The sequence below is a fragment of the Urocitellus parryii genome, chromosome 6 (assembly GCF_045843805.1).
Source record: "Urocitellus parryii isolate mUroPar1 chromosome 6, mUroPar1.hap1, whole genome shotgun sequence".
Classification (NCBI taxonomy): domain Eukaryota; kingdom Metazoa; phylum Chordata; class Mammalia; order Rodentia; family Sciuridae; genus Urocitellus; species Urocitellus parryii.
In genome coordinates, this window is record NC_135536.1 from 176,419,462 (window position 1) to 176,435,096 (window position 15,635).

General features: G+C 44.1%; 1 protein-coding gene across 4 annotated transcripts in view; it reads left to right on the top strand.

Annotated features, from left to right (window-relative positions):
• Positions 1–3,663: 3,663 nt before the first annotated feature.
• Positions 3,664–15,635, top strand: part of Asip (agouti signaling protein) — a 46,206-nt gene continuing 34,234 nt past the window's right edge. Inside the window, exons 1-4 of one of the 4 annotated variants that reach the window (XM_026383186.1) lie at positions 3,664–3,823; positions 5,245–5,309; positions 7,910–8,086; positions 8,328–8,516. In XM_026383186.1, coding sequence (XP_026238971.1) covers positions 3,664–3,823; positions 5,245–5,309; positions 7,910–8,086 — 402 coding nt within the window. In that variant the 3' untranslated portion in view covers positions 8,328–8,516. Of the gene's footprint in view, positions 3,824–5,061; positions 5,310–7,849; positions 8,087–8,327; positions 8,517–10,435; positions 10,605–15,635 lie in introns of those variants that run through there. The other 3 variants (XR_003300288.1, XR_013343698.1, XR_003300287.2) reach the window with 3 other exon arrangements.

Genomic DNA, 15,635 nt, shown 5'->3' on the forward strand with positions numbered 1-15,635 from the left:
AGATGGAGTGGTGTGAAACTTGTTCCACTGAGAATGAGCAATGAACTGGGGTGGACAGAAAATAGAAAATGAGGAACAATTTGAAGGGAACAAAAAGTTAAACTTGGTGACAGGATATATAAAGGTCAGGAAAATGTAAGTCAAAGATGGAGACCAAGATTCTTTCCTTGGGAAGAGATAGTCACTGAACAAAGATAGAACATATAATGGAGCCAGATCATGCATATATTTAACATCTGCAAGTCAACTATATGTACTTTGTGAATGAGTAAAGCCAGGAGAGGAGTAATTTAAATAATGCAGGTGATTCTGCTCAACATTTCATCTGGACAGTATCTGCTCTGGGGTGAGGAGAACTAGGAACTGAGATCTGCTGTGCCGTCAACGAGTCTCAGTTCCTGTCACAGGGTGAAAGTCTTCTGCTATGTGCACATCATGATCCTAATGTTCAAAGAAAAAAAATTTTTTCATGCAACAAAATTTTTAAAAGTAAGCCAACTACTTATTCTGCTGCAAAATGAAAGGAATAGGAGGAGAAAGAGAAGAGAAAGAAAAGGCCTCAGTTGTGGGGAGAAGAGCCATCATTTGCCATTCTGGAGAAAATTTGTACTCTGTGCAGTTTTTTTTCCCTGAAGTCTGACTTTAGTCCTAAACCATTTGGTAAGATGCAACTCCACTGCAATTTGCAAAGGAAGGTATCCTTTAGGATGCCTTGGGTTGTTAGTCAAAGAAAACTCAACTCATACTATCCTAAAACAGTAAAGGATAATAATTGCCTAATCTGTTAAATCCAGATATAGATGATCTTCGGGCAAGTTCTGATCCAGTGGTTGAATAGTTTACCGAGGTTCTTTTTCACTATCTGCCCAGGCCATCTTCCACGGAGAGCTTCATCCTAAAACTGGCTCTATTTGTAAAGTGACTGCCAGCACTAACCAGAACTGCTGGCTGTATATTACATACCCAGTGAAAGAGGGTTTCCTCCGTCAGATAAAGGCCTGGGCTTCCTCTGATTAGACCATCTCTAGTCAGATGCCATGTCTGAACTGGAGAGGATGGGACAGGATTATCCTACTTGTCATGGAGAAATCAAGGGCTTACCTGGAGATAGGGGTTAGGTCACTGTCAATTCAAAATGTGTATCTAAGACTTCCTCTTAAGGGGAAAGATAATAGCCGATGCTAAGGAGACAACTTTTTTTTTTTTTTTTTTTTGGTACTGAGGATTAAACCCAGGGGTACTTAACCACTGAGTTACATCCCCATTCCTTTTTAATATTTTATTTAGAGACAGAGTCTTGCTGAGTTGCTAAGTGCCTTTCTAAGTTGCTGAGCCTGGCTCTGAACTCACGATCCGCCTGTCTCAGCCTCCAGAGCCGCTGGGATTGCAGGCGTGCGCCACTGCGCCCGGCTGAAAAAATATTTTTGTGTTGGTAAGTAGGGAAGATGAGGAGCTTAGTTCAGTACACAAACATTTATTCAGCCAACATTTTGAGTTACTGCCCTGGGCTGGTCACTGTGTCAATTGGGGTCACAAAAATGAGTAGAACATGAACTCTTTTTTTTTTTTTTTATCAAGTAAAAGAGATGAACACATAAACAATATGATGAGGACTTTGTTCGAGGATAAAACAACCTTTAAGAAGCAGAAGATGGAGCAAATAACTACACTCCAGTCCCGAGACTTTTTTTATATAGGTTTATTAGATTTTATTATTGTTATTAGGGGCTAAAAACCTCAAAGATCAAACTGCCCAGAGCTGGAAAACACAGGGCCTCAGAAGATATTTTTGGACTTAGACCCTGAGGAAATGTGTTGTTCTCACACACAACAAAGGTATGGACTGCCTGAAAACACCTTTATTGCCTCTTTCTGTTGTACATATGAGATTCTCCATGCCAATGTTTTGTTTTGTTTAAGTTGATGGGTTGGTTTTTTGGTTTGTTTGTTTGGTACCGGAATTGAATGCAGGGACACTCAATCACTGAATCACATCGTCAGCCATTTTTATACTTTATTTTTACTTATTTTGAGACAGGGTCTTGCTAAGTTGTTTAAGGCTTTGTTAAGTTTCTAAGGGTGATTTTGAACTTGTGATCCTCCTGCCTCAGCCTCCTGAGATTTATCTGTCTCCTTCAAAATTCAGCTAGCAAATAAATAAATCCAGTTATCTTATGTAGATGGACTCATTCTTCTGATACGAACTGGGATTGCAGGTTTGCACCATGGCACCCACCTTTATATTTTCTTTGAGACAGGATCTCAATAAATTGTTTAGGACCTAAGTAAAGTTTTTTGAAAAAAGAGTTCCTCCGATAAATGAATACAAACCACTGATCTAGCCCAACGTGTTCATTTTACCAAGAGAATTGGAGCTCATAAAACAGAACCAGTTTGCCCAAGTCATGCATCTTATTAACAACTAAGCAAAGATAAGAACTCAGTGGTCCTCACTCTCTGGCTAATGCCCATTCCATCAACTTACTAGGCTTCAAGAAAGATATTTTAAGACTTAGACCCTGAGGAAAATTTGCTAGTGACAAACAGATTATGATAATTAGTGCCCAATGATGAGAGAATCTGAAGAAATCAGAACTGAAATTAGGGCTGAGAAGGGTAAAGGATGAACTTCAAAAAGTCAGGACTGTCCCCTCCAACTTCAAAAAACTTGGAATGAGGGTGCAGGTGGCTGGTTGGGTTTTCTCCTGCAAGGTAACAGACATACAGAAAATTTGACTCCAACCAAGCTGAGGGCCAGGAGAAGTAGGCTAGAACCTGGCCTGGCTGCTTTGCCCAGGGGTGGGTAGGACCAGCATGAACGAAGTGTTTTGTTCTCTTCTCTCCCACAGTAGCTTATGGCTAGGATGGAGGGAACCTTGGAAAAGCAGTTCCAATCGTTTTATAGACAAGAATGAAAACAGAGAACTAGAGAAGGGTGTTGGCAGGGGTTGGGGTAGGGGGTTCCATACTTGGAGGAAGTAAAGATGCTGCTGAAGCTCTTTGAAGATGTTTAAGCAAAACCCAGTATTAAATGAAGAAATCCACTCTGAGATTTATCTGCCTCCTTCAAAATTCAGCTAGCAAATAAATAAATCCAGTTACCTTTTGTAGATGGGCTCATTCTTCTGACACAAACTGTACCTGCATTCATTTCCTCTGCATATGGGAATCTAATACACTTACTTGTCTGAAGGAACCATTTATCCCTGCATTGTGAACTATCTTATTATTCTCTGCACCTTAGTAAAACCTCGGCCACAGTGAGGCACTACTGCAGGACTTTCAACAACTCAACCCAGGCCTAGGGACTCTTGGGACTATTGACTTTAAAAAAATAATAATAAAACAGAAACAGTACTCCGCCCTCTGGATAGCAGAAACCAACACAATGCATTCCTTTTCTCTTTGCTTCGATCTCCCTCCCTTCCTTCCTTCGTCTTTCTCTTCCTCTCCCCATGCCCTGTTCTCTCTTCTTCCTACATCAATTCCCGTTCCCTCTCCTAAGCCTTTACTAGTCCTCTGCTCTACTGGGACACTTGTGGAACAGGCAGAACAACGCCAGCCCAAAGGAACACAAAGAAAGCAGGCAAGCACATTCTCTTGCCACTACCCCTGACCCACCTGCTGCCAAGCACTTTCTCTGTCCCACTCAGGCCTCTTGGGATGGATATCACCCGCCTACTTCTGGCCACCCTACTGGTCTTCCTATGCATCCTCGCTGCTTACAGTCATCTGGCACCTGAGGAGGAGCCCAGAGATGACGGGAGCCTAAGGAGCAACTCCTCCATGAAAGTACTGGATATCCCTTCTGTCTCTATTGTGGGTAAGTAGCCAGGCGTCCAGCCTCTGGTATCTGGCCAATAAAAGGGGGCTTCAAGATGCCAAGCCTAGTTCCCAAGTTGTTATCAAAATTCACTACCATAGTCATGGGTCCTTCTTGTTCATCCTGTAAAACAGTCCTAGGGGAACAAAGTATCCTTTAATTCCTTGGGTTTGGGAAAGCCCTGCAGGCAACCAATCTAAAATGCAGCTTAGCATGTTAGAAACTCTGAGAAACCCTGAAGTCAAGTTGCTTGGTGAACTTTGTTCTAACAGCATTTCTGAAAGTTAATGAATCCCAGGACTCCTATCAATGGTAACAAATTTTAGGAGAATATAACCAAGTCTGGGATTAACTAGTCCTGCCATGGCAAGGTTTAGAATTGCTGCCCAGGGGAAAATATGAGGGGCATTAGAACCTGGCATTAGAGATCTGGTTTGACTTCATCTGATAATAGTAGACATGGGCTGGGGGAGCAGCTCAGTGGTAGAGTGTGTGCATAGCACATGCAAGGCCCCAGGCTCCATCCTAACCAAAATAATAATTGATGTACTATGAGGTGGGGGCTTTTTTTACTTATATATCACAATTGAGGAAATTGAGGCTTAGAAAAGTTAAATAACTAGCATAAGATCAGAAAGTTCTTAATTGGCAGAGCCAGAATTCAAACGCAGATGAAATGTTAAAGCTCAAAACTAATATCTCTTTATTGCCTTTGTCTCTCCCTAGGAAAAGAGGATATTCTAAACATATCAGGGGAATAAGGGCAGGGAAGGGAGGCAACACCAACATTGACTGATTATCTTTGATACAGCAAACTTCACTTTATAAACACACTCATTTATCCCTGCAAGATAGGTAATATAGAACCCTTTCGCAGATGAGAAAACTGAGTCTCAAGGAGGTTAATGAGGTAACCTCACCTGTTGCATGGCAGGTTCCATGGCTGTTATATGACAGAATTAGAATTTAAATGAGATCTGCCTGGCTCCAAACTCTAAGAAATAGAAAGTAGTAACACAGTTGTATCCAGGTATTGATATCCCATTATCCCATTTTCAGGGGATAACAATATCTTTCACCTGCCAGGTTAAAGACTAAAGAAGCGCCTGGGGTAACTAAGTGGTGAGGGCTAAAAAGGTCAAAAGACCAGGCCTCTCATGGATATTACAGGCAGATCCCAGGGCCTCCTCAGATTTCCTGTTTGCCTTCCTCAGAGTTCACTGCCCTCAGTTCCTGGCTCCAGGTTAGCAGCCAGGCTAACAAGAACCTGCTGCTGAGTCCCATGATGTGATTCATCCAGCCAAGGCCAACCCCTTCCCCTCCCCCCCACTACCCTCTGAGGCCCTCAGCTCCTTCCATTTTACTGCTGTAAAAGGGTCCCCGGAAACATCTGGCTTTGTTCCTTCTGTCTCTCTTTGAAGCACTGAACAAGAAATCCAAAAAGATCAGCAGAACAGAAGCAGAAAAGAGGACAAGATCTTCCAAGGTAGGCCTGAGAGTTTTCATTGTGGGGGAGGGTGGATCAGACTTAAAAGAGAAGGACCCCTAAGCTGTGGTTAAAAATGAAATAAAACATTTTCAAGGCCTACATTAACCAAAGAACTGAAAGCTACCTTTCAGTTCTTTGGTTAATGTAGAGTCCTCAGGCCCCCCTCCCCCCACAGAAGCCCAGGCAGATGAAGTTCACTGAGCAAAACTGCTTACCTACTGAAAAGCATCTTCTGATGCTGATTTAGCCCCTTGTCTGAAAATTCACTATTGCTCAGTCTTTTCCAAGGGGTTATTTCAGAATCACTTCCACAACCTTTGCCATATCTGAGTTTTACCTACTTATTTCAAATCAAAACTTTTAAAAATACAGAAAGATAATAGAAAACCAGTATCACTATTAATAGAAAAATAAGTGAAAATAAAATATTGTTAGTGAAGTCTCACTGGATGGTACTGTCTACTAAATGCTATAAATCTGAAGCCTGATCTCTGTGTTTAAAAAAGCAAATAGTGTTAAAGAAACATTAAGGACATATTAGCACCAAACTGAGCCTTTCAAGTTGAGATATTTAAAAGAATCCTTTCTCATTGTATGATTCAGGGTCATTTATTATTCATGTATCACCTCAAATCATTGCACCATAATACAGGTCCCCACACTTTGGGAAACACTGGATGTACACATTATTCCTGTTTTAATGTGCCTCCATTTATCAGATCAACTGAAACCACAGCAGAACCAGTGGACTAGGTATAGAGAGGTAGAATCTGGCATACTGTGTGATCTTGAGAAAGTCTCTGCTTCTCTGGTCCTGTTTTGATGGCTCTAGAGGAATGAGCAGGTCAGATGACTGACAGACAATATATAATGGACTAATATATTTACATGCTAGGTACTAGGAATATTCAATGAACAAAAAAGAAATATCCCTGCTCTCACGAAGGTTACATTTTTGTGGGGAAACAAGTGAACAGCAAGTAAATAGAGGTAAAATAAATTCAGATGATAAAGGCTGTGAAGAAATTAAAGCACAATGATGAAAGAAAATGAAGGGAAGACTAGTCAAAAAAGGCCTAAAGAAAGAACACTGAAATAAAAACTCAATAACCTAGAGCAGCAATGTCTAATGAACAATGTGGGCCATATATAGAAGTATAAATTCTCTAATAGCCACATTAGAAAAAATAAGAAACAGCTGCAATTAATTTAATAACAGCCCATCGTATTTAAAATATTAACATTTCAAAATGCAATCAATTGTAAGTTACTGAAATATTCATTTTTTATGCTAAGTCTTTGAAATCTGGTGTATAGTATAGCTGATGCAGCACATCTCAAATTCAAAGCTAAATCTTCAACAAAGTAAAATGTGGTCCTGATAAAATAAACTTGTGTTTAATGGCAAAAAAAAAAAAAAAGTTTTTACAATGCTTCCGTTTTAAAATTAATTAAAATTAAATAGCCAGGGGTGGAGACACACGTCTGTAATACCAGTGATTCAAAAGGCTGAGGCAAGAGGATCGTAAATCAGAGGCCAGCTTTGGCAATTTAGCAAGATCCTCAGCAGTTTTGCTAGGCCCTGTCTCAAAATAAAAAATTAAAAAAAGGACTGGGGATGTAGTTCAGTGGTAAAGTGCCTCTGGGTTCATTCCCCAGTGCCAAAAATAAAAAATAAAGACTGGGGGTGTGATTCAGTGGTAGAATGACCCTAGGTTTTATCCCCAGTACTTAAAAAAAATTTTAATAGAAAATTAAGTTCCTCAGTAGCATTAGACATATTTCAGTACTGAGTAGCCACATGTGGCTGTGGCTGCTTGTACTGGATAGCCAGCAAAAAATGACCCCAGGCTAGAAAGTAGCAAGTTCAAAGATCCCACAGCAAAAATTCATTTGCCGTGTAGTCAGAGGTCTGAGGCCAAAGGGGAGTGCTGGGCACACACCTGTAATCCCAGATACTAATGAAGATGAGGCAGGAGGAAGGCAAACTGAGGAGACTCTACCTCAAAATAAAAATAAAAAAGCAGGGGGTGTAGGTCAGAGGCAGAATGCTTGTCTAGCATAACTGAAGCCCTGAGTTCATTCGAAATGCAAGAAGAAACTACCAGAAGGCTTTAAGCCGGGTTGGGATGAGATCTTAGGTCTTCCACAAGGTTCCTTCAGTTCCCTGAAGGATGGACCGTAAGGGGCCAAAACGACAGCGGGGAGAAGATAGTGGCCGGCCCTGGGTACCCGCGGTGAGAGAGAAGTGGGGGAACTCCGGATCTACTGTGAAGACACAACTGTGGAGAGGGAAAAGGGACTGTGGATAAACTGGTTTAAAACGATGGAGCTGTGTAGGGTCCTCTAAGGAGAGAAAAAGGCCAGGCCAAAGCCAGGTAAGTCTGGACAGGGATCCAGAGACAGAAGGGGTGACCTGATTGGGGGAACGAGCAGGGACCAGCTGCGGTGCCCCGTGAGCATGAGTAGAGCGGTCGGTGGAAGCGTGGCGGTGGCGGGGGTGTCTGGCCCGAGGCTTCATAGCCCCGAATTTTCAGGCCGAGACGATAAGCACGGCAGGCATGGCCAGTTCCAGCAGCCCGGCATTTCCCCTACAGAAAAAGGCTCCGATGAAGAAGGTAGCGCGGCCCCGGCCCCCTCCGCCCACGCCCTGCGTGGCCACCCGCGACAGCTGCAAGTCGCCGTCGCCACCCTGCTGCGACCCGTGCGCCTCCTGCGTGTGCCGCTTCTTCGGCAGCGTCTGCTCCTGTCGCGTACTCAACCGCAACTGCTGAGTGCGTCCACTCGCGGCTGCAGGAGGGGAAGGGCGGGGCTTCCGGGGCGTGGATTGGGTGGGGCTTCCGGGAGTGGGGGGGGCTGCAAGGGCGGGGCACTCTAATAAAGTGTATCCTTCTGGGACTAGTGCGGGCGTAGCTATTGGGATTGGGCCAGGGTTGTCAGGAGGCGGGACTTCACGCTAAAATCTGAATATAGCATTTGTCGGCCGCTCGAAGTTGTGTTGCTGTTTCTTTAAAGAACCAGAAAGCTCGCTGTCCCTTGATCGATCCTCCCACGCTGCGGGAAGTCCGGCTGAAGGCGCTAGCGCTACTTTCCTGGGGTGGGAAAGCCCAGTTAGCTCCGCCCACTGCTGCACTCGCTTCTCCACCCCACCTCTGAGCACTGGGAACACCGAGGGAGTGCAGACCCGGCTGGCGAAAGAGAGCTATCAAGGAGCCCCCTTTCAGTCTTTCACCTTTTCTAGTTCTAAGAAGCTCTCCTCAGTGCCTTCTTCCCCTCTTTTCAACCACCCCCCAAAGAATATAAGAAATGTTAGAATTCCATGCAGTCTCACTGGGCTGTTGGTTCGCAGAATTTCGGACAAAGATGGTCGGCTGACTGTGACTGGATGTTTGCTGTGGTTTCAACGCCAAGGCTCAGGGCTGAGGACCTTAGAGGCTTAGGAGGCTCCCAAAGGTGCCACTGGAGCCCACTCCTCTCTCTAGCTTTCTCTCCCACAAGGTATTGGGAGCTGGGAAGAGTTTTCTTCCACCCAAAGCTAAATGAATATTGATGTTGATCCCCAGGCATTTTTAACTCTGGAGGCCGAGAGAGCAAGGATTTAGGGATCTCGCTGGGCGCGTTGGTGCACGCATGTAATCCCAGCTATCTCGAAGGCTAAGGAAGGAGGACCGCAAATTCAAAGCCAGCCTCAGCAACTTAGTGAGGTCCTAAGCAATTCAGCGAGGCCATGTCTCAAAATAAAACATGAAAAGGCCTGGGGATGGCGCTCAGTGGTTAAGCGCCCCTGGGTTCCATTCCCGGTACCCCCAACCTCCCAAAAAAGGACCTCCTCCTCACTCCCCACCCTAGCTGTTATCAGCAAGTTTGGAGGCAGTGGGCCTGAGCTTAGTGTGTATTCAGCAATCATTGTGCTCAATTATCAAAGTGCTGTTGCCAAAAATATTGCAAGCTGTTCCCTGAAATTCCACAAATGCAAGAATGTGAGAAACTGAGGTGCAGCTTTCAACCTCAGGACTGCATAGGCTCCGGGGTACTGTTTTCAAATCCAAAAAAAAAAAAAAGGAACTTTTCTCCTTACTCCAACAGCAGCAGCATCTGAGAGGGTTTGGATTTTATTACTCACGTACTGGGGAGGGTGGAAAGCAGGACAGGATAAAATAGAGGGCTGCAGCAGGCTACAAGCAAGGAGAATATATAATATGGTTGCCTGCCCACTGCGCAGATGGATTTCTTCAGATGTTTTATAAGTACATTCTTTTTAAAAAAAATTTTATTTTTTAATTATAGGTGTACACAATATTTTTTTTAATTTTTATGTGGTGCTGAGACTTGAACCCAGTGCCTCACACATTTGAGGCAAGTGTTCTACGTCTGAATCACAACCCCAGCCCCTAAGAGTACATTACAACCAAGGTCACTCTGCTTTGATCCTCACCTAAAGATTGGAGACAAGGGGAGTGCCCAGTTTCCCTTCTCCATTTCCTTCCTTTTAGCACTGTTTAAAGTCCTTCATTCCTAGGCACTGATTATGTTTACCCCAACAGCAGCATTGTATATTTGAAAACGCCCTGAGAGGGGAAGCACCTAGATACTGCTTTGAGGAGTCAGAGGAAGGAGCAGTGTCTGTAAGGAAGTGCCAGCTAGGGTGCAGTGTGACACGGAAATTCCCAGACCCTTGGGAAGAAGGGTTCCAGCTGACATAAGCTACTTGTTCTGCGTGGCTGGAGGGAACCCTGCCAGTAGGGAGAAGAGCTGAGAGGATACCACTTGTCAATGGCCCCTAACAGCCAGAGCCATTCCCCAATGGTGGTAATAGAAGCTAACATTGAAAAGGGCCAGTGCTGTAAAAAAAAAAAAAATCTAGAGAGAGGCCATGAGACAAGAAAACATGAATCCCTTACCTCACTGCTGACTAATCACCACAGATCTCTGAGGACAGAGAGGCTCAGAGGCCAACATAAGTGGGACCACCTACTCTGACCCTCTTGTCCACTTAATTTTTCCTCTTTCATTATTGAGAACACCCTTCTTGTCCCAAACTTTTTCCCAGCTGGAGACCCAAATCTTGCCTGTAGTGACATAGCTAATATGGAAAAAATGAGCCAAGTACCTCTCTCCAACAGACCCTGTCTTGGAGTGGTAACTACCTGGACAGATCCCAAAAGAGAAGATGGGTACTCTCCAGGCTAGGCAAGACAACTGCACACTGGGCAAGTCTTCGTGTCTTTTTGAGCTTCCATTTACTTGTGTATAAAGTGGAAAATAATCATTCCTGCTGTTCTCATTATAAATCCAAGGTATGTTGTTGTTTTTCTGTGCCTAACACAACAACCATGCACACTCACACATAGAAGCTGCCAGTTGCTTATTTTGTTTTCTGTCATTTAGGCTGTAAGCCCACAGGGCAAGACTCTTTTGTCCTTTGTACCACAGCTGTTGCTGAGTAAATGTCATCAATAATAAGAATATTGGGAGCATATTGCAGCAACTGCTCCTGTGTTTTCCAGACACTGTTCACCAGCCAGGCCCCATTTGGCCCCCAGGGTGAGGCTGGGGAGGCAAAGCTAAAGATTGAGTGCATTAGTAACAAAGCCATTTAGCTGCTGGATACAGACAGCCTCAAACAGAACTAATCCATCCATTCATTATTCACTGTGTACAGGGACCTACTGTGTACCAGGTGCTATAAATACTGTGGAAGAAATCAAACATGGATGCTTTCCCTATAGAGCTATGGTCCAGTGGCCCATGACCATTGGCCCTTGCTAAAGATTAAAGCAATTGTTAGTATGATTTCTTCCTTCAGACTCTTGCTTCTGTTGACTCAGATCCCTAGTTTAGTGTTTACCTGCCCAAGTTTCCCTTCTGTTTGAGATCCTGAGATTCTTGTACCTTTTCAGAATTTCTCATCAAATCATAGGGTCCTGAGAGCATGATTCTGGGCCTCTGCAAAACTCTGCCTACTTTGATGAGTTACAGTTCCATTGTTAGGAGGATCAACATCATTATTCATCCTTTCACCATCCCCTCCCCGTTACACACACACACACACACACACACACACACACACGCTAGAGCTGGGCAAGTACTCTAGCATCGAGCACTGGCCTCCTCTTTCACACACAGGGTGAACTCTGTCCTGGGAAGCTTTGCTTTACCTTTATGACTATTGATTCATAATCATTTCTTCCAGCCTTAAATTTGTACCCAGTTTTCACAGTGTGGCCTTTAACAAGTCACTTTCAGTGATATCAATTCCTGTTTATAAAGTGAGGATTAAATCAAAGTATTTTGGTTAGTGTAAGGTTGTGGGGAAGGTGAGAGGTTATCTACAGGACAGGTTTGGAGATCTCATAGGAAAGCCTAAGGGATGCTAGAGAAGCCAAGTGGCAGAAACCAATGGACAATGACTTCACAGCAAGGCCACAGGGATAAGTCAGCTTCAACCTCTTCAGTCCTTGTACTGGACCATTTAGAATTCCTCTTCCCAGCAGTCTGATTGACCTGACCTGGTGCCTAGGAAAGGGTGGTCCATCTTGATTGACAATTGACAATTCCAAAAATCCCTGTGTAATATGGGAGGGTAATTCTCCAAGTGAAAATCACAGATATGGTTCCTGTGGGGAGCAAAATCCATAATTGGCCCTAAGAGGGGCTAGACTCTTGAACTATTGAGGACGTTTCCAGTTCCAGAATTCTGACATATTCTGAAGCAATGATTTTCAAATATTAAAGATGCCAGGGCTAAGCATGTAGCCCTGAGGTGTTGATCTGATTTTTCCCCCCAATGCTGGAGATGGAACCTAAGTCCTCATCCATGCTGGGCAAAGGCTTTACCACTAAGCTAATCCCTCAGCCCCCAGGTGAAACCTTATTTATTTATTTTTGGTGCTAGGGATCAAACCTAGGGGATCCACATCCCCAGCCCCTCTTTTTTGAGGCAGGGTCTCACGAAGTTGCTTGGGGCCTCATTAAGTTACTTATGCTGGCTTTTTTTTTTTTTTTTTAAAGAGAGAGAGGAGAGAGAGAGAGAGAGAATTTTTAATATTTATTTTTTTTACTTCTCGGCAGACACAACATCTTTGTTGGTATGTGGTGCTGAGGATCGAACCCGGGCCGCACGCATACCAGGCGAGCGCGCTACCGCTTGAGCCACATCCCCAGCCCACTTATGCTGGCTTTGAATTCTTCCTGCCTCAGTCTCCCAAACCACTGGAATTACAGGAATGCGCCACTGCACCTGGCCTCACACTAAGTATTTTAAATTAGTATGTTATGGGTCGAGATGTGACTCAGTGGTTAAGTGCTTACCTAACATACGTGACATACTGGGTTCAATCTCTAGTACTGAAAAATAAAAACATAAATTAGAGCCAGGTGCAGTGACTCAGGAGGTAGGAAGATTGCAAATTGAGGTGACTCAGCAAATTAGCAAGGCACTACGCAATTTAGTGAGAACCTGTCCCAAAATATAAAAGGAGCTGGCAATGAGGCTCAGTGGTAAAGTTCAATCTCAAGTACAAAAAAATAAAATTACCTCTTCACATAAATATTATCATTTGAACACCAAGATAACCATCTGATGTAGATTTTTTTTCTTTTTATATCAGGGACTGAATCCAGGGTGGTGCTTAACCACTAAGCCACATCTCCAGCCCCCCCCCAAAAATTTTTTTTTACTTTGAGACTGTCTCACTAAGTTGCTTCAGGCCTCACTAAATTGCTGAGGCTGGCTTTGAACTTGCAATCCTCCTGCCTCAGCCTTCAGAGCTGCTGGGATTACAGGCATACACCACTGCACCTAGCCAAGGTAGATTTTTTTTTTTTTATATAATTAAATGTTGCTCAGAACTGATACTTTTTTTTTTTTTTGAGAGAGAGAGAGAGAGAGAGAGAGAGAGTGAGAGAGATGAGAGAGAGAAAGAGAATTTTAATATTTACTTTTTAGTTTTCGGCAGACACAACATCTTTCTTTGTATGTGGTGCTGAGGATCAAACCTGGGCCGCACGCATGCCAGGCAAGCGCGCTACCGCTTGAGCCACATCCCCAGCCCTAGATATTTCTATTCCTATCTCAAATAACATGTTATATCAACAGCAGACCCAGTATTCTCCTTCAAAATCTCAACTCACTGCTCCATAAACCCCTAGGCTTCATCTACCCTTCTCCCTTTCCTGGAAAAAACAAGAGCCAGTCCAGATACCGCAGAACCCTCCGGCAATTCTTTCCTTCCCCATGAAGTTTTTTTGTTTTTTTTTTCCTTTCCAGTGCTGGGGATCAAACCCAGGACCTTGCATGTGTTAGGCAAGTGCTCTACCACTGACATTAAGAATGGGGGTGGGGGGCTGGAGATAGCTCAGTTGGTAGGGTGTTTGCCTTGCACCCTGGGTTCAAACACCAGCACCCCCCCACACACACACACACAAAGAATGGGGGTGGGGGAGCAGGAGACACATCATCATCTTTCATTATGGGTACATGGTCAGTGTCACACATGTGACAGATTAGCAGACCTGAGATCAGAGGTACATCTGAGACCAGATGTGAAGGGAGAGTTTCAAAAAAAAAAAAGGGGGGGGGGATGTTCTGAGAACTGGCAAGACATCTCCAAAGCAACAGAGTAACAGAAACCAGAACACCGGAGGGATCAGAAGAAGGGGATTGCATGGAAAGAAACATCTGGAAACATCCACCTGTGTCTGGGTGGAAACAGACTTACACAGGGAAGGGGTCCTTAGGAAGGAGCTGCTCAGCAGTTGTGCAGTGTGATCTCTCCAGCTCAGATGAACAGCAGTCTCCTTCTAAGTCATCATGCAAGGTGAGGCTTAACAACCCTCTCGGCTGCCAGTCTTGCCCTTAGGGACAGTTTCGGAGTGACTGATCCTAGTGATGGAGAGTCTCAAACCAGATTCTTTTTCTCCTAAACCTGGGCCTATGGGTGTGGAAAGGATTTGGATTTTGGTCTGAGTCCAACCAGTACAGCTCATCCTTAAGGCTCCTCTTAGACCCTCAGTTTCCTGTTACATAACACAGGGATTCGAGTCTTGACAAAGATCTCCTAATGAATAAGATCATACTTTAAAAAAGTGTTTACTCAACACAAAGCTTGGCACACAAAGGGTGTGCAAGAAATAGCAGCAGGTCAAAACAGGTAACAGATCTGTTTTGACCATTGGCATCTTGATCATCTGTTAAGTATGTCCCTGGCAACTGGTAATAGTTGAATTATCAAAGTTCACAATTTTCAGCAATCATATCACATATGCATGCAACTTACACAACTTCAACTATGCACACTCAGGAAAAACAGGTGAGGATCATCCCCTGATGAGTACCTAAGCCTGAATGAGTTCATCCCGTCATGCCTGACTATAGGCCATGGAATGTGACGCAAGGGTTTGGCTTGACATCACATCTTTACAACAGGCTCTCCAGGCATGGTGGCACACACTTATAATCCCATTTACTACTTGGGAAGCTGAGCCAGGAGGATCAAGTTCAGCCTTAGGAACTTAGCAAGACCCTATCTTAAGATGAAAAGGACTGGGGATATAGCACAGTGGTAAAGCACCCGAGTTTAATTCCCAGTACTGCAAAAACTAAACAGGACAGCAAACAAGACCCCCTCTTGGCACTCAAATGCATTTGCCCTCAAACAGAAGAGGTAGTTTCAATGCCAAATACAGACAAGGGAGTGTCAAGCATAGGGTGTGCACTACAGTTGGAAGGCTTATTGGCAAATAGCCTTAACCTCTGGTACCTCACAGTCCCTTGTTTATTCAGCTCTCAAGTCTGTAACTCTTGCCCTCTTTAGTATCCTCTCACTCACTTGCTTAAGCTGTTCTGTCACTTGGAGTGCCCTTGACTTCAAGTTCTGCTAAAATCTTCAAGTTCTACTCAAGCACTTCTTTCCTGATGCCTTTCTCCTACTGTTGCCAGGCACTGAACTCTGAAGCTGGGCAGAAAGGGGAAATGCCAAGAGATAGCAAAGCCGTTTACATCCATGCTTTCTCTCTAGCTTTGAGATCCCAGCAGCCAGGTCACTCAAACACATCTCCCATCAGGCCTTCCACTCAGTGGCTGGCCCTTTGAACAGTCTGGTTACCCTCCCTAGATATGTTCTTTCTTCTATTTGATTTCCAAGAACCCATAAGTGCTCTTTTAGGCAAACAGGAGGAACCCAATTCCCCAACCACCTTCCTGTGATTCTAATCATGATGAGGTCTTTGGCGGGGGAGGGTTTTAGGAAAGCCATCCCTGAGTCTCCATTCTCATCTACAAAATTAGCTAAAAATATTACTAAGATTGTTGTGCCCCTGGCA